This window comes from Rhincodon typus, chromosome 12, assembly GCF_021869965.1.
Source record: "Rhincodon typus isolate 14 chromosome 12, sRhiTyp1.1, whole genome shotgun sequence".
In the NCBI taxonomy this organism is placed as follows: domain Eukaryota; kingdom Metazoa; phylum Chordata; class Chondrichthyes; order Orectolobiformes; family Rhincodontidae; genus Rhincodon; species Rhincodon typus.
Window position 1 is genome coordinate 47,463,635 of NC_063343.1, and position 22,902 is coordinate 47,486,536.

Below are 22,902 nucleotides of genomic sequence, written 5' to 3' on the forward strand. Positions count from 1 at the left end.
TGACCTGTCCGTCCTCCCTGGACTGACCTATCTCCTCCCTACCTCCCCACCTACACTCACCTTTACTGGCTCCATCCCCGCCTCTCTGACCTGTCTGTCTCCGCTCCACCTATCTTCTCCTCTTTCCATCTTCTATCCGCCTCCCCCTCTCTCCCTATTTATTTCAGAACACCCTTCCCCTCCCCCATTTCTGAAGAAGGGTCTAGGCCCGAAACGTCAGCCTTCCTGCTCCTATCATGCTGCTTGGCCTGCTGTGTTCATCCAGCTTTACGCCTTGTTGTCTCAGATTCTCCAGCATCTGCAGTTCCTACTATCTCTGATACAATAGTAAACTGATGCCTAGATTGTAATTGTGAAGCTGAATACTCCAAATACTACTCTTTCTTAATCCCTGGATCAGTGATATTTAGTGCAATGATAAATTACAGGTTAGTTGCTAGTTATTATCTTCTGGCTGTTACTCTGATTTTACAAACATTTGCTACTTCCTATTTCATTTAAAGTTAGAAATGTCTACAGGACAGTATGGCAGTTATGGAAGGACAGCTTGTTAGCTTCAAGGGCTATATTAGGTTCTCCCCTCTAATAAAACAGAATTAGGAGAAGAAACAGAAGCTATATGGCTAAAAAAATGGTGGAACTGGGAGGAGGTAGAGGAGAAGTGCTCTAAGCAGCAAATCATACCCACTCCAGACTTTCAGGAAGTAATTCTCTTGATTAGACATCAGCAAAGGACAATGTGAAACATTTGCATTTCAATCCTCACGGAAATTTATCTGTTGCAACCTCAGTACATTACCAGACGATGAAGAAATTGACCATAACGACCAGGCTGGAGCAGGAAATTTTAGTAACAACTTGCAGTAAACACATCACTCTATCCTAAGTGCAGTCACCAAGGTTATTCATTTAATGAGAACTAATTTTTTTTTAAATTCTCTGGCTTAGTTGGATTGTAGTCTTTACCATGGCGCAGGATACCACTAAGTGCACACACATGTTATGATGGTGCTACATGTGAACTCTGCCCTATCCTTGGATTCCACTCCCTAAATATTCAGCTGGCAGATGACCAGTGGTGACAAAACATGCAGGTCAGTGCCCAATATCCAGTCATGTTGCTTTCATTCTGTGTCAGTTCACTGTGCCTCTGAATTTCTATTATATGCTTCACAACTTTGCTATGATGAGCAGACAGCTTTTACCATCAGCTATACATAGAAGTATGAGAAGGAAGAACAGCATGAGAAGTGGAGGAAGGGGGTCGATAATCTACACAGAGTGTCTGATGACAAAAACATCAAGCCTAACACCAAGCTCAGGGTCTACAGGTCAGCAGTGTTATCCACCCTCCTGTATGTAGCGACATGGGCAACGTACAGCAGACATTTCAAATCCCTACAGAAATATCACTAGTGATGCCCCTGAAAAATCTTACAAATCCCATGGCAGGGCAGGTGTTCCACTAACACTGTCCTCTCTCATGCCAATAATCCCCCAGTATTAAGGCACTGGTTACTGTTAAACAGCAAAATTACCACATGGCTGACACATGAATTCCAAATCACCTCCTCCTTTGAGCTTTGGAACAGCAAACACTTAATAGGAGGGCAGAGGTAATTCTTCAAGGACATTCTCAAAGCCCCCCTGAAAAAAATGCAAAATCCCTACCAACTCATGGCCGAAGGTACCCCATCTAGAGAAGAAGCATCTGTGGAAGGGCCAACTATCTCTGACATGCCCAGGTGGAGGTCAAACACAACCAATGGAAAGAGAAAGTGAAAACTCAAGTATCCATCCCCAATCTGCCTCTTCAAACACCACCTTTCCAACCAGTGGTAAGGTGTGCAGATCTGGCATTGGAGTGTCTAGTTTCCTCAAGACCCACAAGTCTTGAGTGGAAGAAGACTGCCCTCAGTCCTGAGGGACTGCTTAAGAATATCACCTCCTCGGCCACAATGCTGAAATAAAAGACACCAAAGTAAACATTCAAAACCATATTTATAAACAGATCGTTTCATTTCTCCTAAAGAAGTCAACGATTCACCCTCCGGCATTCCATAAGTGTCTACTCTCAATGCACTTTAGTCTGCCCTACTGCTGCTATGCAATGCCACCCAACTGGCTGCAAATGAGCTGGTGGACAACACTGACTTTTAGTGGAGAAGATAGCAGTCAGCCTTTGAGCATGCTCACAAATCAAAGGCCCAGTTTTAGACTGCGTCACGTAGACATTAGCTTGGCTGGCTGACAGGCAACCACAAAGCCTCTGAAAGAGTGATAGTGGGATGAGGACAACTGCTATCATTAGGAGAGAGAGTACAGAAGGTTTAGGCTATTTGGAGCAACAGTCACTTTCCTAGGGTGACACCTCAACAATCCTAGCAATATGTTAAATAAAATACTATTGATTTGTTGACATCCTGCATGTGCTTTTGCAGACTCTACTTCACAAGTATGATGGCAGCAGTCTGACCTTGTATGATATCAGTCTGAGCCTCCAAGTAGAACCCAGACTTCAAGGAACTGCTGTGGGTGCTCAGTGGAAGCTGTGAGGTGAGGTTTATGACACGTATCATGGTTGGTTCTCTAAGTGTGGTATCAGAGTTGGCCATCACTCCCATGCTGGAAAAGATAGGGTCCTTTTGCCAAGTTAGTGCTGTACTCCTCTGTGGGAGAGATGCATGCTTACAACGTGTATCTTGCAAATAACTAAATTTGGGAGGTGGAAGTGGATGTGAGTAAAGAGGATTGAATATGAGGATATCATCATCGTTAGTGCTTTTGGCCCTACCACTGGCCAAAATCTAAGCAATGGGCTCCCCAATAATGACTGATACAAACTCTATGATAGTTAGGATATGCGGATGCATCTGACCCCTCCAGTTAGCACCTGTTTCTTTTAGTTCTATGCCACTTTGTTCTGAAAATGATAGGGCAATATAGTAAGTGAGAAGTGCCAAATCTGTCTGAGCGCTATGATGGTGCAAGATATCAAATGTGCACCAGGTTTGCGGAATTCTGAAATGTGTGCATGTGCTCTGGAGCATAGGAAATTGGGCCCCTGCAGGAACACAGTATCCTTCCATCTGTTTGATAAACCTTGCAGCCCACTCTTTCTCAATATTTGTTACATTTTTCAACTTGTCCCAAGGTCAGATTCCTGTATGACAGCCAGAACCTGCCCTAGCCATAACGTATCTCCCCTTTAAGACATGTAATCCAAGCCACGACACAACTATGTTGGTCCAATGCTGATGCTTGTAGCCAATGAACCATACACAGTTGGTGCTGGCTGCAACCAATCATCCAAATAAACACACACCATTAAAAAGTAGGCCGGTTGCAGTATATTAAACATGTGCAGATCAATTATGTTTCATGATCCCTAAACTGGATTTCAGGGACTATCTAATGCAGACAGCATGGTGGCTCAGTGGCTAGCTTGCTGCCTCATAGCACAAGGACCCAGGTTCAATTCCAGCCATCGGTAACTGTTTGTGTGGAGTTTGCACATTCTCCCTGTGTTTGTATGGATTTCTACCTTGAGTCTGGTTTCCTCCCACAGTCCAAAGATATGCAGGTTAGGCAGATCAGCCATGGAAAATGTGGGGTTACGGGGATAGGGTGGGGGTCTAGGTCTGCGTGAGATGCTCTTCAGGAGGGTTAGTGCAGACTCAGTGGGCTGAATGGGCCCTTTCTGCACTATAAGGATTTTATGATTTCTACTTTAAATCCAATGAAACACTTAAAGCTAACTTTTTCCAAAATGTACAGATCACACATTGTTTGAAAAGAATGAAATTTAATATTGCATTTTCCTGACTAGTTAACCTCACAAATTACACTAACTTTCCTGCTGTCTTTATCAAATGTATCTCAATAACATGCCTGATGACAATGAAAACAACAATATTGAGATGATCAAATGTTATTAAGAAAGATCTAAAGAGGCTTAGTTGGTCATAAGAGATAGTCGGAACTGCAGATGCTGGAGAATCTGAGACAACAAGGTGCAGAGCTGGATGAACACAGCAGGCCAAGCAGCATCAGAGGAGGAGGAAGGCTGACGTTTCCGGCCTAGACCCTTCTTCAGAAATGGAGTTGGTCATAGACATTACAAGAACAGCTACAGTGATTCACGATTTTCATTTACAGTCCAAACCTTCACAATCCTGGAAGTTATAATAACATGTTAGCACACTGTACTGAAAAACCAATAATTGAAGTTCCACTACTGTATCTGCAACAAAGGTCTGAAGTTTGATCATGTTGCCAAATGATGGCTCAAAGAGGCTTGATTAACCCCATGCAGGTAGATCAAGAACTGCATTGGGAGCATTTAACCTATACACCCTAAGGTTGGAAATAAAGAGCAGGAAATCCTTGAAAAATCTCTCTCAAAAAAATAAGACAGATATTAAGCATTTTAAAACGGATTTTCCTTCATTGATATCAAGCCAAGGGAATTAATATTTCTGCAGGGTAGCATGGATTTTAAGATTTTGTTTTTTTTTATTCAAACCATTTGCTGTCATTATGTTATTATGGACTGAATTATTGTGGCCATCACCGGAAAATAAATCATCAGGATAAATAAAAGCAATCTATAATGAATTTTAATTCTCTCTTAAGGTGGGTTCCTTAATTACAGTGTTTGTCATTAGTACTTAATAAAGAAAACTGACATATTCACAAGACAAAAGAAAAGGAGGTTTCAAAAGCATTTAAAATTATTTGTCAAATTAAAGACTGTATAAAAAAAGTTGTATAACTTCAATTTTATACAATGTTAGCAGAGCAATAGGGACTGAAAACAATACTTCTGACAGGATTAGTTTTGTATCATTCTACTTATAATCCAATAGCAGTGTGCACATATTCACCTCTGTAACTTTCAAAAAGCCTGAAAAATCAGCTACCACATTTCCATGTGTGAGCATGGCTCCCTTAGGATTCCCTGAAAAGAAAAATTATATTGTGAGTTGTTTTTACTTTAACAAAGTAGAAAACATATTTTTAAAAATTGACAAATGCCAAATAAAGGAATTTCAGACTTTATACAAACACATGTCCAAGATCTGATTGTGTCCACCTCAGGCTATTAAAATAAGTAGATAAGAAAATTGTAAGTGCTTTAGTTACAATCTTCCAAAATTCTCTCACTTCAGAAGTTATCCCCTCAGACTGGAAAACTACTAATATCGTTCTGTTGTTTGAAGAGGACAGGGAAGTGACTAAAATCTGTGATTGAGGACTGAATGTACAAGTGCTTGAACAAATCTGAATTGGTCAGAGAGCCAACGCAGATTTTGTAAAGGGCAAGTCATATCTAATTAAAGTAGTTGAATATTTTGGGGAAGCTGCTGATGTGGTAGTTAAGGCAGTTTCAGCAAATATTGAATAAAGAAAGTTCCAAACGTGGCAATTTGTAAGTGCGTAGAATTTCAGCCAGACTTTTCATGTGATAGGAAATTAGTTGAGAGGCACAATAAAGAGAATAAAGGATAACAGTTACATATTCCATTAGCAGGATAGGACCACAGGTATTTCCAGAAACCTGCCCTGGGGTATCAACTTTTCTATGCATTTTCCGTTGATGTAGATGAAGGAACAGAGAGCCTCATAACCAGGGTTATTATGATGAGATGTTAAACAATTTAATAGGTTAGCTAAACTAATTTTTCTGATCACAGAGACCAGAAATAAAGGATCACAAACACAAAATTGGAGCTCACCCATTTGGGACAATTTCAGGAAGCACCTCTTTAGAAAAATCTTATTGGAAATCTGGAACTTTTTCCCACAAAAAAGCTGCTAACATTAGGTCATTTGCAAGAGTGAGAACAGATTGACAGATTTTTGTAAGGAGTCTTCAAATTTAGAATGAGAAGCCATAGGTTTTAGGATAAGCGGAAGCAGAACTAAAACAGTTGAGGAGAAATTACTTCTCATGAAGGGTCATGGATCTGTGGAATTCACTCCCCTAGAGTGTGATGGACACCAGAACATTGAGCAAGTTTGAAGAGATACACAGATTTTTAATTAGTCATAGTTTGAAGGGTTATGGAGAGTGGGCAGAAAAGTGGAGTTGAGGCAGAGATGAGATCAGCCATGATTGCATTAAATAATGGAGCAGGCTCAAGGGGCTGAATTGTCTACTCCTGCTCCTAGTTCTAAACCTAAACAGTATCAACCAATCGGAAAAGGCATATGGACGATTAAGCACAAAGTGGAGGGAAAAGATTCACACCTAATATTCCTTTGCATAACACCCCATTTTCAGGTGCTACTTCAGTATTAAACCCAGGAAAATTTTGCTTGTGAATGTGACATTAAATTATGATCAGTTTATTTTGCAATCTATATTCATTAGGAATCCAAGATTTTTAAAAACTCAGTCAAGAGCGAAAGAAGAATATTACTTTATAAATCAGGGTTGGGCTAATCTTAGGTTGCAAGGGATGAAAGATTGTTCCAGCCACACAATAGAAACAAATAGTGTAATCTTGACTGCATGAAGGAATTAACACTGTTAGATAAAGTCGTGGTTCCAAAAGCCTTAATTGATGAAGTTGCGTTAGTTCCACTCAATTTAATAACGTAACAGTCTCTGGGTAGAGAATCAGGCAGTCAAGCACAAGGTCACAGTGGGGACATCTGTCATCCCTGGCTCTTGATACTTGTAATTATGCCTAACTAGTGAATTTTAATTATACCTTTAAACTTTTTTCATCATCCAAACATTTTTGTGCAAGACAAGTGTCGCTCCTTGTTGTAACTCTCTAGTGGTGTATCCACTATCAGTGATAATTTAGACAGGTCCTTAGACTCAGCATTGAAAGGAATATGTGGGGCAGAAAACTAGCCCATTTGAGGTCAGTACCAAGAGACCAATACGACATGGTGATCAGTGGTGGGCACCACTGCTGAAATATTTTCAGGTCATAAAAGTGGAAAGAATCTATTTGATCCAGCAAAAGAAAAATCAGAAGGAAAGAGCATTTATCACTTTAAGAACATTACCACTTTAAAGAAGATAGACAGTTTATCAGTAGCTAAAATGCAAAGAAAAAGAAATAGTCAGCAGCACCTGTAGAAGCAGAAACAGAATGAAAGCAACACTCCAGAAGAATATCTTTACCTCAGAGCAGACCAGAAGCACTGGGAAAACAATGTGGGCTAGGAAAAGAGTAAAAGCTAGTCTCTAAAGACTGTGTGAGCAAATGGGAGCTCCCAGTGTAAGGTTAAAGATTCCAGAGTGCAAGGAAAAAAAAACTTTACAAAAAAGTGTGCAAAAGACTATGTCGGGAAGGAAACAAGTGAAAGCTTCAAAACAAGCATCATCACTGTTGCGAGGGGGCCCCACTAGACATTGCTATAGACATCGCATTCCAGTTTCAGAGAAGTAGGGGAATTTACTTAAGGGGGCACAAAGGAAAATGTAAAAGATTTGAGGAAGTGCCTGACGTAAGACATTAGAAGACTTATAAAGGATATTTAAATAGCAAGTTCAATGCAAAGATTTCGTAAAGCTGCAGCTTTCAGTTTATTTTAAAAGTTGTGCGGGGGATATGCACTGTGTTTTGGTGTGTGAAAGGTGGGAGGCCATTTGTAAAGAAATGGGAAACCTCTAGTTTGGTGACAAAAGGCAGAAGCATGTTCCAGAAGGCAGAAAACCACCATTTAGGTCATTAAAAATGTGGAAAATTTCAGTTATCAATACAAAAATACAGTATTATAGCTTAACAGCTTTAAAGCTTTATTGGAAGAATATTCAACTGATTTGCTGTAATACAGAGTTTAAAAGCTTGCAGAGAAAGCACATTCTGCAAAACAGTGGAGTTGAAATATCTGAAGAAATGTTAAGATAATTTAAACATCATTGGTTTAATTGAAGAATGCAAGCTTTAAAATGGCAGATTAAAAACAGCATTAGGATGCTATTGATTTCAAATAATTTTAAAAGGAATAAAATAAATAAAGGCACTGAGAAGAAATGGATGGAGAAACAACTCTACCAAAAATATTTAATGTCAGGGATGTATCAAACAGAAAGTAAGATTGGAGATCTTGGAGAAAATTATTCTTGAAGATGTAGAATTGTTTCAAAATTAAACACTAAATCTGACGCTAAGTGAATACATCATTGTATTCAGTTTGTCCCAACAAGATGACGTCATAAATTACCAAAATTTTAAAGAAATTGCAGAACCATCTGATATTTTAAAAGGCAATGGCAATTACTTCAGTTGGTGAACAATGAAAATTCTTGAACAAGCAAATTTAAGAGTTCAATTTCCATGAGAATCCATAGATAATTCAGAAAAGGTAACCACATTAGACAATACACCACTATTAGAAAGAGCATTCCTAGGGGAAATTAGTGATTTATCCAAACTGACTTTCACAGAGCTTAATTATGTCAATAGCCATTATGTTAATTTTAAATGTCATACAGGAATGATTGTCATTATCCTGTCAGATCAGACACCATGGTTGAAGAAATAGAAATTACAGTGTAAAAAACAAAACCAAATGGTCCAGACAGAACAACTCTCAAAATTAAAAGGTATTCTAACTCTGCAACACAAACAGCATAAACACAGAATACTGAGATTCTGGAAATCTGAAATGAAGAGAGAAAACGCTGAAGAATCTCAGAAGCTTCTGACAGAAACTGTAGAGACAGAAAGAGAGTTAACATTTAAAGTCAGATAGAAACATCAATGGTTTCTCTGTTCATACATGCTGCCAGACCTGCTGAGTTCATCCAGCACTTTTTCTTTTTATTAAATTATAAAAGAGCTTAAAATGTTTGTGGTTCACAGTCGACACTCCTCACTAATGAGCCTGCATGCATTTCTTGGCTTTGACATCCTCGTGGTGCCAGAAGGAGTTTGACTGGTTCCCTGAGAATTGGTTCACAAACAAACTGTTGTCAACTGACTGGTCAAAGTGCAGCCAGCAGATGATTTGATTGAGCTTTGTATGCTCATGGCGAATCTGAGAAAGAAGAACCGAATGAGATCACCTATATTGATGTAAGAGAATTGTATCATTTTGCCTGCACAAGTCAGTCATACATTTACAGAACCGTTGGAAACATTCTCCATTCCTATCATTACCGAAGAACATGTCAATCCATTGTCAAAGTAGAATAGTCAATGTCAGTGACAGGAATTCTGCTGAGCAGGCAACAATCTACCAGTAAAACAACTGAGGATGCTTAAGCATCTGCTTCACCAGAAAGACAGGACAGGCCAAACAAAGCCTCCCAATCTAATTGAGCTATTTCTAATTGAAGTAGGGAGTTTTTATACTTCAATTCAGATGTATCAGCAGATTGGCAAGTCAAGATTTACTTGAACAAAATGGAGATGGGTTACATGCATCTTCATGGAAGCCAGCCTAATGTCTACAAATTCAAGCCATGGTCAAAGAGAAGAAATTGCTTGGTCTGTATATTCTAGGTAGAATGAGGATTTAATCAAGCTGTATCTCTCACAGTGGGCATTTGTAAGATTAAAAATCCCACAGATGACGTTATGGGACAGCTACCCAAGCCAGAAGGGAAGAATTCAACTGCAACAGAAAGGTCTTTCAGTGAAGTGAATGGAGTAAGTGCTGGGTTCAGAAGGAACAACATTATCCATGAATGACAAAGTGATAAAAGGTCCTCCACTAGAGAAATGACTCACAAACCAATCAAAGTCAACAGTCCTTAAGGCAAAGGCTTACTGATCCTCCAGATGGGAAGGGAATGAGTTCAGGAAGAACTGTGCAACTTCTAAACTGCCTGCACTCATGACATCAGAAACTTAGAGGGAGATAGAGAAATAGTATAATTAAATGTAGTTATATATGTGAATACATAAATGTTAACTAAGGGAGGAAGTTGGGATGGGCATGTTGTATGAAGTAATGGTTCTGAAAGAGTTAAATGTTGAAGTTGCATTAGCTCCACCCATTTTGATGGAATACAACGTTTGGATGAAGAATAAGGCAGAGTTGTATTAGTCCCAATGGAGACATACCTGCTCATGATCGTAATTATGCCTGACAAGTTAATTCTAATTTTACCTTTTGCTATCATGCAATAAACTACACACCGAAGCCCAGACCCCTTCCTGTTGAGACTCTCCAGTGGTATAATGTCTGCCACTGATAATTCAACAAGTGCTTAGACTCTGTCTAGAAAGGAGGATTGGTGGCAGTGAACTAATCCAACCAACAACTACCAGAAATTAGTTCCTAGACCTTAATACAACTAACACCGTGGAGCCTGTCAAAGCTTAAACAGGAGTACTTTAATTCTGGCTGCTATTTTGGGGAACAAAAACTTTACTGGGGACTGTGTCAACATATTGTATAGATTTTTAAACATAGGTAATGGTTAATTATCAATATTTACTACAGTATAGTTTTAAGAGTGTGTTAGACCTCTGCTACATTTGTGAAATAATTAAATTGAGGATTAACAATAATTTTTTATAACCCTGTTATGCTATGTTTGACTCGATTTAATGTTTTTGTGTTTGCAGGTTCTGGTCATTAGCCAATGCTGAATATATTCCTTGGACCAAGTACAGAAATCTAATCTGTCAGGCCTGCAGTATTTGTAATAACTGCTGGTTTGCAGCTCCTTAGTTACTTTTCAAAAGCAGTAGCCAAAAATCTCAGCAGTCTTTTTTCTTTCTTTTCAACTTGGCAACTGAGTATTTAATAGGCATTGTGAAACTGAATGTCTGCCTCCATGTGCGTAATAATTAACCAATAAAAAAAATGATTATCTGCATGTTCTCAAAATCAAGACTTAGAAGCATAAACAAATGATTTTGGGATATTTCAAAAGAAAAAAAATGAGATGGTTTAAATTGTCAATAATCAAACTTTCAGACATGTAAGACTCTGGAACACAGTGATTTTCTGGAATTGCTGACGTATATTGGAATAGGTTGCAGTGAAAATCAGGACTCTGGTCAATGGCTTGCTTGCGATTCAATTTTATTGGGGTGGGCAATTTAAAACTACCTGTTTTGCACTTCTATCCAAATTAGTTTATGCTCTGAAGGCTACAAAGAATTTACTGTGAATATTTGACAATGATATAAGCATTGTGGGCGTATTAAAAATTCATGATTCTGGACTCCACAAGAGATTCTCTTAACCATGTCAAAGCATTGCTTGAAAGCAGATGTGCCAGCAAGATTCTTTATGCATCATTGCGAGATGACCTTATTACTGCAGTAGTAGAAAACATATTCTACTTTGCTCAGCTGAGACTACAGAAAGTAGCAAAGTGTAAATGATCTTTCAAATAAAAGCCATATTGGGAAAAAAAGTTCAAAAGCTAAAACGTGAGGAAGATTTATTATTTTAAAACTATAAATAAATCTATACATTTAGGAAACTGACATTATGAGTAATGAGTCCTAGATCAGGAAGATATAGGAACTCTGGTGATTAAAGGTAGTCTTGGACCACCAATGTAGAACTGTGAGCTGTGTTACTTACTGAAAGAGAATCTTGGATTCAAATGAAAGAGATGCAATCCCTAGATGATAACTACAGTTATCCATAGCCTGCTGAGACACACAGACTATCCCCAAACCAAAATCACTTAAACTTCACTAAAATCTCATTGACATTTGAGAGAATCTACTGTGCACTAATTCACTGCTACATTCCCTAAAACACAGTGGTAATGCTTCATTGGTTTCACAGCACTTTGTGGCATCCTGACACACATACACAAACAGAAATTATAATTTCACCAAATCAGTGATTGTGAACAGGTTTCCATGGTAAGGTACACATGGACACAGAGATGGGGAATGCTAAACCTATCTTAATGCCATTAATTAATGTAACTACAAGCATCTCATGTGGTACCTACCTGTTGTTCCACTAGTGAAACAGACAATTGATAGGTCCTCCGGGCGTGGAGGCTGAAGGCAGAAAATAAACAAAAATGAAGAATCTACAAATAGTTCAACCTTCACTGGAAATAAATTTGTGTTGAAAACTAGAGAACATATGCATTTGTGCTGGCTGCAGTTGGTGTACATTTTCAAATTATTCTTTCTCTTTCTTTAAACATGAATGAAATTTCTCTGAAAGAAGGAGTAAGTCAGCGATATCATTTCACTCACCACTGGAGTTCGCCTGTTCATTTGTCCAAGGTTCTGAAAGCAAGAAGGGAAGAAAATAACCAGAGTAAAAATGTTTTACATATTTTACAGTATATTTTATGTCTTAATTTACACTTGTTTTTCAAACATGTCTCTGCTAAGAATGCTAATCACTTGGTAGTCAATTATTAAAAAAGGTTTGCACCATTTAATTCTGTATTCTGGGCCTTGCTCTAAACACTGCAGATAGGATGCTGCGCATTAAATACTCGTGGTTAATTACTGATGAGACAGAATTCCAGGTATATATTTTTCTGATCAGTTTTTTATTCCAATTGAACCACCATCTCCAACACCACTGATTAGTTGTTCCCCACACAAACACCCAGTCAAGAGCTCACTCCATTATCTTCAATAAACAAATAACAAAGGAAAATAGAAAATAGGAGCAGGATTGACCATTCAGCCCTTCAAGCTTGCCCACAATTCAATATGATCATGGGTGATCCCCTCCCATAATACACTCTTCCAACTTTCTCACCATATCCTTTGATCCTTTTAACCACAAGAACTACTTCTTTCTCATTCTTGAAACATTCAATACTTTGGCCTCAACTGCTTCCTGTGGCAGAGAATCCCATAAGCTCACCACTCTAGGAAAACAATTCCTCCTCATCTCAGTCCGACTCAGTATCTTCAGACTGTGAGCCCTAATTCTGGACTCCTGGTTATCAGGAACATCCTTCTGTGGTTACCCTGCTGAGTCCTATTAGAATTATATAGGTTTCTCATTCGTTTAAACTCCAGTGGATAGAGTCCTGACAAATCCAATCTCTCTTCATACATCAGTTCTGCCATTCCAGGAATCAGTCTGGCAAGCCTTTTTGCACTCTCTCCATAACCAGAACATCCTTACTCAGGTAAGGAGATCAAAAACTGTGCATTACAGCATGACTTGACCCCTAGTTCTACATGGTGTCGGGTATCTTTGCTTGACCTTCTTAGATTAGCTCACCTTCTGCTGTGTGATTTTCTTAAAAAAGCTTCTTAGGCATCACAGAATTAATTGCAAAAGATTTGTAACCATAATGTGTTATTTCTATAATCTACTTAAAACAAAAAAAATCAATTGGTTATAATAATATTCAGTGTCAAGGAGAGTTCGCTGATTTCTCTCTTGATCCAGATGATCTTTTGTGGCATTAATGTTACTTACCACTTATCAGCCCAAGCGTGAGTGTTTGCAGGGCTTGCTGCATTTGGTCTTGAGCTGCTTCAGTATCTGAGGCATTGCGAGTGGTGAAGAATGCTGCAATCATCAGTGAACATCCCCACTTTTGACCCTCTAAAGGAGGGAAGATCATTGATGAAGCAGCTGAAGATGATTGACTCTAGGATACCATCTGAGAAACACCTGCAGTAATGCCTTGGGCTGAGACAATTGACTTCCCAAAACAACTAAAACCGTCCTCCTTTGTGCCCAATCAGGGGAGAGCTTCCCCACTTCCAATTCCAAATTTTCCTAAAGATTCTTGATGCCTCACTTGGTCAAATGCTGATTGATGTCAAGGACAGTCACTCTCACCTCACCTCTGGAGTTCAGCTTCTCATCCATATTTGCATCAAGGCTGTAATGAGGTCACAAATGGAACAGTTCTAGCAGAACCCAAACGGAGCATCAGTGAGCAGCTTATCTCTTGAAAGGACTATCAACAACACCTTCCACCATTTTGCTGATGACTGTGATCATGATTGAAACTGCTAACGCTGTTGAAGAACAGCTAAAGCATCAAGAAACTTTCTTAAATTAGTGTGGATTAAAAAAGACAATGCGAGGCATTTCAGCATTCCTGTTGACAATAGCCATTGTAGGATTGGAGCTGCATCACTGATTCCCCAAATTATCACACATACATTGGGGAACCTATCAAATAAGCATTTTGATGGGCAGTTCTAATTGTTTATTTGAATAAAAATTCCCATTCTACAAAAGGATTAAGAACTTCAATGAAATGCTTGTTTATACAATGACTGATTGGCAGTGAGTTGGAATATAATATATAATGGGACAATAATGGGCCATGGGCAAGACTGAAGGCATAGGAAGTATGATAGGCCATGAGAAATGTTAGACGGCCATGAAGTGGCATCGAGCTTTGAGAGGCCATGGCTATAGTTACAGGGAATTAGGTTGCATGGGTTGGAATGGAAGGTCATGGAGACTGAGGGGAGTGAGTCAGATAGAGTGGAAGAAATGTTTAAACATAGTACCAGAATCCACAGGCAGCCTTTCCACTCAGTGCTCCCAGAGAACCAGCATCTTCCTCCATTGTTTCAAGGTCATCTGCCCTGACTCCCAATCCACCCCATCCTCCCAGACCAAAAATGGGAAGTGCAGGCAGCCATTTTTAAAGGTCAGGTTTGCCAAACCAGGATTTCTCCCATTTCTGGACAAAATTCAGGGCCTAGACTTCACTGTTATCATCCCAATGTTATAAACCAATTTCGCACATCAATGCGGTCTCTCTAAGAGAGATTGACAAGTTAGTGACAAATGCTATTAACAGATGCCATTGTGAAACTCAGAACTCAGTATCATTTTTAAATGTATTCAAGGTTGAGACAGACAGAATTTTTAAGCAGTAAGGGAATGAAGGGTTATAAGGAAAAGGCAGAAAAGTGGAGTTGAGGGATATCCGATCAGCCATGATTTCAATGAATGATAGAGCAGCCTCTGACAGGCTGAATGGCCTCCTTATACTCCTCCATCCAATGGTCTTATCTTTTGTTGGCTTTCAGCGTACCTTTTGCATCTGATCAGTACTGGAAGGAACTTTGTATTGAATTCACTTATTTGCCCCTTACATTGCATTTAAGTTTAATTAATTGTGTCTTAACCCTTAAAGAAAAGAGGCGATCACCCAATTCCTTTAATTTTGTTGGCAGAGCCTCTTTAAGGGGAGCTACTTGAACATAGCCTCCTGACCAACTTAAAAAGGAACTTAAACTAAAAATAGAAAATGCTGGAAATATTTATCAATGTTCAGTCATAGATTTGAAACTCTGTTTCTCTCTTTGCAGAAGCTGTCAGACCACTAAGTAGATTTAGCAGTCTGGTTTCATTTCAGATTTCCAGTATGTGCAATATTTTGCTGTCTTAAATGGAGCCTCTTTGGAGTAATTTTAATACCCGAAAAAGATAATCTAACTCCGAAACAAGAACAGAAATTGCTGGAGAAACTCAGAAGGCCTGGCAGCATCTGTGCAGAGAAAGCGGAGTCAACATTTTGGATCCAGTGACCCTTCGTCAGAACACAATTTAACTCCATCACACCTACTTCCAGGGTTGACAGACATGCTTGAGGGCAGGCAACTAGTTTGCCAGAGAAAACTCCTACTTTTGTCCCAATGCTACTATCTCCACTTCTCTCCACAGTAAACATACTTCAGAGGCAAGATCACGATTAACATTTCAATAATCTTTTACAAGACAAAAAATTTCAAACGTACATTCCAGCCTACTGTCACCTTTTAGATTTAACAGAAATGGACATTTACAGGTGACCAACTCACTTTCAGGTGAAGAAAATCTCATTTAAAATATTAAATAACAATGTATTTTTTAGTTGTTATCTCTGTTCCAGCTTTAACAGCAGCCGGCCTGGTTACTTGGGGCTTGGCCAATCCAGCAGCTAAAGGGAGGTGAGAAATGCTGAATGGAAGACTTCCTTTCCATCACTTTGATAATTGAGGAGGTCAACAAGGGACCTTGCTCCTCCTGAGCAACATCCCTTGTTGACCTCCTCAATTATCAGACTACCATGACCCGTAATCAGAACCCAAAATATCACACAATCTGATATTCTTCTAATGGCCATGCCATAGCTGTCCCATGATCTTGTCTTTGTATCTTGTTTGCCTGATCCCAATCACACATGACCTTCTGCTTATAACTATTCTTGAGTTTTCTCTTTGGGCTATAATTGCTCTAGGCTCTTCCACTCTTCAAAACGCCATCAATCTTCTTCATGAGCTTTCAGCTGTGATAAAACTCAGCCTGATGCCTGAGGTCTATGTGCCTGGCAGACAACCAGCAGCTGCAACTTGGAAATCAATTCTAAAATATTGTCATCAGATCCTCCTATTAAATTTGGCATAATCTGATGGAAACCAGTCCTTACAGATTTCCCAGTCACTGAACTTGTAACCACTCTACCACTGGCTCAGCCCCCATTACTTGCCTGAAATTAATAGTTCTCTATCTCTGCTAGTTCTGAGTCAGTTCCTACAAGTTGCACAAGAATGGGACACACTGACCGAGCCTCCTTTTTTCCTTCTACCTTGTGTCAAATCACTGGCCTTTATTTAGAAACTAGATTAATATCCAGATTTACAGTCACCAGTATGATAAACACAGGCCATATAGTATATTTGTACTCAACTGCGTCGTAACACCTGACTGAGTCACTGGAAATTTTCACATACCTCCACTTCCTGGAGTGCCAGTATTTGCACTCCACAGTTATTTCCCATCTGAACCAAGTCCATGTCAAATGGATCCATAAGGATGACTATCTGCAAGTCTGGAGTCTCCTTCTTCTCCACATTCTTCAAAAGAACTTTTGCTTTTTCTACCTTATCACAGATAACCGTGGAAATCTCAGCTTAAAAAAAGAAAGATACATACATTAGTGACACATACACAATGCTCCACTACCACGTTACCAGTTGTAAAAATGAACTGTTTTAAATATTTTTAATATATATTTTATATTTTTAAGTATGTTTTTTGGGACTTGGAGATTTAAAAAAATCATTTCATAATTTCTTGGATAAGAAAACATAGCGTATGTTGCCTGAATCTAAGCAGAATCTCAGGCAATACAGGAATAAGACGGGTTATTTTAAGTGTGATATTCTGAATGGTAAGATTGAAAGCCGCTAAAATTCAATGTGAAAAAAACAGCATATCTAGATTTCAAGTGTTGTGCTTAATCGTTTTCATTATTAGTTATTATAGCTCTGTTTAATACAAACATTAAATTTGCATCATGTATTAAATTTCATGAAAAGAAATTGGTTGGGAAACAATTTTCAAGGAGTCAGAATGCATTTTTATCACAGTGACGATTTCCTTCAATGTGTTGTGTTTGAGGGGGAATTGTTTGCCAAAAAGACACACCATTTGAGTCAAAAAAAAGGTGAAATTAAATGATTTTCCTTGCAAGGGGAGAATTATTACTACATTATTTGAAAATAATCTTGGCTGTTAGCAATTCATTCAGCTCAATTCTGTGAAAACAGAGGACCAAACCTAACAGATTGCTGTAGGTATTTTATTCTGCAGATTGCACTTTGAAAGAATGGCATTCAAGGAGTGACCTATAAGGAATAATAACATTTAGCTTCAGAAGGGGTGTAACATAGCATGTGCGTGTAGCTGAGCAGGCCTGCATTTATTACCCATTTCTGATTGCGGTCAGGGTAGGTAAGAGTCACTCACATTGCTGTGGGTCTGGACTCTCATGTAAGCCAGACCAGGTAAGGATGGCAGTTTCCTTCTCTAAATGTCATTAGTCAACCTGATGGTTTTTTTTAATGACAATCAACAAGAGATTCATCAGACTCTTAATTACAGATTTTTACTGAATTCAAATTCCAACATGGCAGGATTTGAACCCAGGTCCTCGTTACATTTTCCTGGGTCTCTGAATTAATAGAAATGGCTGGAAAAACTCAGCAGGTCTGGCGGCATCTGTGGACAGGAATCAAAGTTAACATTTCAGTTCTGAAGAAGGGTCAGTCGAACCGAAATGTTAACTCTGATTCTCTCCACAGATGCTCCCAGACCTGCTGAGTTTTGCCAACAATTTCTGTTTTTGTTTCTGATTTCCAGCATCTACAGTTCTTCCAGGAATTTTTCTCTGGATTAATAGTCTATTGATAATACCATTAGGTTACTGCCTCCTCAAAATGTTGCATGTCTTGTACCTGTTAGCTATGACTTTTTGATCCAAAAAGGAACGGTACAGTATCAATTGAAAAGTGATGACCAACATCCTTAAGCAAGAGTATTTTTTCAATATTTGCATTTGTAGAATCTATGAAACATTTTCAGACCTACTGATATAGCAGGGATACCACCGTATAGGGGAGAGAATTTTAATCATGTACTTCTAAAAAATCAAGTCATACTTTCAGCAATAGAATACTAGGCTCCAGTGATGTGACAATATTTGGTGGTCCTAAAATGTTTAATTTTATGTTAAGGAAGTTATCCATGAAGCCATTTTTGTTTCAGTCAGGGTAGGAGTTAAATCATGCTCATTGCCATAAGTTAGTAGTAATGTGAAATTGACAAAGATGTGAGTTTTATCCAGACTGGGATCAAATTGTAAACATTAGGCTAGAACAGGGAAATCTTTGCGTTGTTTCAAGCATGACAAAGCATATTTCAAGCGAATGAATATAATGAAACTGTGTAATATCACCAATTTAATCAGTCTGCACACAAAGCAAACAAACATTCAGAGAATCAGATTTACTTCCAGCATAAAAATTGAAGGCAAGAGCATGACAAGGCTGTGGTACACCAATGACATAGCACGACTTACATAATCAGAAACAGCTCTACAAAATATCATAGATCAAGTAAAACCTAGAAGTTTAAAATAGGGATTATTTACGAACAGCAAAATTCCAAAACAATAGTTTTTAGAAGGAATCTGTTAAAATAAACTAGAGAGTGAAGATTAAACTGGATGATATCATACTGGAACAAATAAATATGTTTATAACAGGAGTTGACAGATGTGATACAGAAGTTAGAAGGATAGAGATACTCAGCAGTAATTTTGAAGATAACAGATGTGTTAACAACAAAAAAACTCAGGCTTGTAACAAGGAAGACACCAATAAACTGCTACATTCTACCTATTTACTGTATGTTTTAGAAACCTGGACTATAAGTAAATATCTATGGAGTAAATTAGAAGGCTTTGAAATGTGAATGCTAAGATATAAGCTAAAAATTCCATAGACAAACAATAAGAGAAAATGAAGTATCTGAAATTTCAAAAGCAAAAAGAACTCTAAGAGTCACATTTTACAAAAAAGTCAGTATTTTGACCATTTAATCAGAATGGAAAAGCAAAGAGCAAATGGAAGACAGCAGAAAGAGAGGTCAGCGTAGGCATAGTTTAACAAAGGAAGTGACAGACTAGTTACTGACGCTTTCCAGTGGATATGTGAGGATGGCACAATTTAGACGAGGGTAGCATGCAAGGACAGAAGATTTCCTGACAGGAGTGGTCACATGCATCAGAAGGTGCCTTAATTTCTTTTATATTTCGTTCACTTTCCAATGCAATGTCTGATCAGAAAAACCCAAAGTAAAAATCAGACACTTTCTTATACAATTCTGATTAATTTAAGATGGACACTTCTTTGTGATGTTTTATAGAAGTAAGTCAATTAGTTTCTTTTTGAGCCTAAATATACTGGCCAACTAGATTTCAACAGAATAGTTCCTGCTGCGCAATTTCAGAATAGGAGATTTCAACCAAAGAGAAGCTTCACTTTTAACACCAGCAATTTAAGGATCGTTTGATTTCACCTTTTGACATTTAAATTTAAAGACTGGCATGTAATTTTCAGAAGAATGTTGTTCCTTTTACCTGTGTTAATTATGTAGCGAATGGCTTCAGGTCCAAGTGTGTCATAAAGTGGCACTATCACCATGGAGTAGGTATAGCATGCCAGTTCAGCAATAATCCACTGGATGGGAAGTTGCATTTATGAAATAAAGAAAAATAACAAAAAGAAAAAACTTCATTCATACAAATAAATATCACAAAAAAATTCTTTTTTTGTAATGGTATTTATAAATAGTTGTAACCAACTCTTACCTCGGGTCTGTTCTGTGCAAAAACACCAATGAACTGGTCTGGAGATGACCTGCAGTTTTTTTGGAGCAGTCCAGATCCCAAGTTCTCGGCTCGGGTTGCAACCTGTGAGAAAAGGTGTTTTTGGTTATGTCCCATTTGTTTTCAGACCCCAGCCAATGAAACTGAGCTAAATGGAGCTGTGCTGTAACTAATGTCCCTTTAAGCTGTGCACCTCTGGCTCAGTCTGTAGCATTCTTGCCTCTGAACCACAGGAACCCAGTTTCAAGTTCCATTCCAGCAACTACACATTCCTTCATGGTGTAAAATCTGCCATGGCTAACAAAATTAGTTCAGGATTATTCAGATTAAAAGACTAATAAAGTTGTCAGACACAGCAGTAATTCTGAGGACTGAGAAGTTTGTGGAGCACCAAGTAGGCCCACAAGAGGAAAGAGGGAGAAGAAAACATGAATTCAACCTAGCAAGAAAAAAGCAGACTGTAAAAGCTGCTATAGGAATGTAACAAGAAAATGTTTAGCCAAAACCCACTCTAAGCAGAGTCAGGAGAATTTGAAATGGTAGAGAAACAGAATGATTAGTTTGGTGTCTGTTTTAGCTGAGTAAAATACCAGATTTCTCCCAGAACTAGGAGATCTAAATTGCTAGAAAGAATGAGGAGTTGAAGAAATTAGTAACAGTATAAGGTTGTAGTAGATAAATTAATGGGGCTGAAAGTTAATAACTGCCCAGAATCCGATGGACTACATCCCAAAGTGTTGAAGGAAGTGGCTTTTAAGATGGTTGATTCATTGGCGATCATCATCATCCAAAAGTCTATAGATTCTGGAATGGTTCCTGTGGATTGGAAGGAAGCAAATGTCACCTCGCTGTTCAGGAGAGCGAAAATAAGGAACTACAGATCTGTCAGCCTTTCATCAGTAGTAAGGAAAATGTGATCGGTTATTATAAAGGTTACGGTAATTAGCTAATAAGGGATAATAATGGTTCTAATTGTACATTGTCAACATGGATTTGTGAATGGGAAAAGTGGTTTGGAAAAATCAGGCAAGGATGAGGAAATCTGTGGTTCAGAGGAGGCTCATCAGAAGAGGTGGTCTGAGGTTGGGAGTGAAAAGGGGGTGTCAGCATGAGCAATTTGGCGATAGGCTTTGTACACACTAAGGAGTCACGTGGGTTTCTACTATCCAACATTCCTGAGGTAACCAGCTAGCAAAGTACTGCAGAACTATCCAATGTCTGAAAATCATGCTCAGAGTTGAAGACATTCATGCCCATAGGAAGTTAAGCTCTCTGGGTAATTCCTACAAAGGTCAGTGTAGCAGTACATCTGCAAGGTCCCAGTACTCATCCTCTGCCCATATATCTAGATGTCTGGTTTCTAACAATTTGGAGACCAGAAGATTTGGATGATTACTTCCTCCTGTAATCTGGAAGACATGGCTGCAGTCTGAGCCACTTACAAGACGTACCACAGCTATTCAATGAGGCCATGTTGATAGGCCCTTCCAAATCACTGCCTGCATCACCTAAAAGAGGAAGGGCAGCCAGAATAAGAAACACTGTAACATCTAATTTCTCGCCCTCCATTCGTACACTATCCTGAAGCAGAAACGTGTTGCTGCTTCTTCTATTTTGCTGGGTCAAAATCTTGAAACTCAATTTCTAACAGTACAATTGAAACACCTACATCACATGTACAGCAATGGTTCAAAAAGTGGCTTGCCACCGCTTTCAACACGGTAATTATGGGTGGGGAATAAAAGGTTAGTCTTGCCAGTGATACCTACACCTCTTGAACAAGTAAAGAAAATTAAAAAATGAAACGGCATTAAGATGAGAGACTAATGACTGTAATAAGAAGATTTTATCTGATCATACTTTTAAATTTGTTCTCACCTCTTTGTACGAAAGCCACTGATAGGGGTGTTTGGCTTTTCTGAATCCTAAGCAAGGGCCATCCCCTAAACAAAGAAGCAACACAGTTATTTCACTTATCCATTACTCCATAATACTAACAGCTCTCCTGTAAGATTATTCACCACTGTTGGTAATTAGATTAAACTAGTATAAAGGAAATGTCTGGGTAGTGACAAGAAAGGTTTTAGAAAGACATTTACCAGTGATCCCTCACTGACAGTAACATGTGTCTTTTTGCCTGGTTGTTGAAAAATAAATACCTATTCATACCCATTGCAGGTAGATCTCAAATAAATGTGCTCTAATCCACTACCAATGTATTTAGTTTATGGATATTCCAAATCAATTACAAACATTGAAGCATCCTAAACTTTGGGTTGCTAAAGTTGCTGATTACCAAAGATAGGTAGCAAGGTAAGTTGTCAAGAGGAACTAAAAGAAGCTACATAGGGTTGTCGAAAGGTTAAGCGAGTAAACAAAGATCTGGAAAAGAGTGTAATTTGGGAAAATGTGAAATTGTCCATTTTGTTAAGAATTTTAAAAAAAGCATATCATCTAAACAGAGATGGAGGAATTTGCATGTCCAAATGCCTGAATCACAAAAGGTTAGCACAGCAAATAATGAGGAAAGCTAACAGAATATTGTTTATTGTGAGGGGAATTGGATAAAAAAGCAGGGAAGTTATGCCTCTTTTGTACAGAGCTTTGATGAAACTACATCTAAAGTATTACAAAGTGTCTGTCTCCTTATTTAAGAAAGGATGCATATGCATTGGAAGAGTTTGAAGAGTGTTTACTAGACCAATACATAAAACAGGTGGGTTACTTTAGGATGTAGTAGAAACTGCAGACGCTGGAGAATCTGAGATAACAAGGTGTACAGCTGGATGAACACAGCAGGCCAAGCAGCATCAGAGGAGCAGGAAAGCTGACGTTTCGGGCCT

At 38.6% G+C, this 22,902-nt stretch overlaps 1 protein-coding gene across 2 annotated transcripts in view; it reads right to left on the reverse strand.

Moving 5' to 3' along the window:
- The window catches only part of LOC109913277 (long-chain-fatty-acid--CoA ligase 6-like), a 105,494-nt gene that overhangs the window by 55,362 nt on the left and 27,230 nt on the right, over positions 1 to 22,902 (reverse strand). For both annotated transcript variants that reach the window (XM_020512765.2, XM_020512766.2), the window contains 7 exons: positions 21,938 to 22,002; positions 20,042 to 20,143; positions 19,811 to 19,910; positions 16,620 to 16,798; positions 12,156 to 12,188; positions 11,900 to 11,951; positions 4,887 to 4,960 (listed from right to left, as the gene is read on the reverse strand). In XM_020512765.2, coding sequence (XP_020368354.1) covers positions 4,887 to 4,960; positions 11,900 to 11,951; positions 12,156 to 12,188; positions 16,620 to 16,798; positions 19,811 to 19,910; positions 20,042 to 20,143; positions 21,938 to 22,002 — 605 coding nt within the window. The remainder of the gene's footprint in view (positions 1 to 4,886; positions 4,961 to 11,899; positions 11,952 to 12,155; positions 12,189 to 16,619; positions 16,799 to 19,810; positions 19,911 to 20,041; positions 20,144 to 21,937; positions 22,003 to 22,902) is intronic.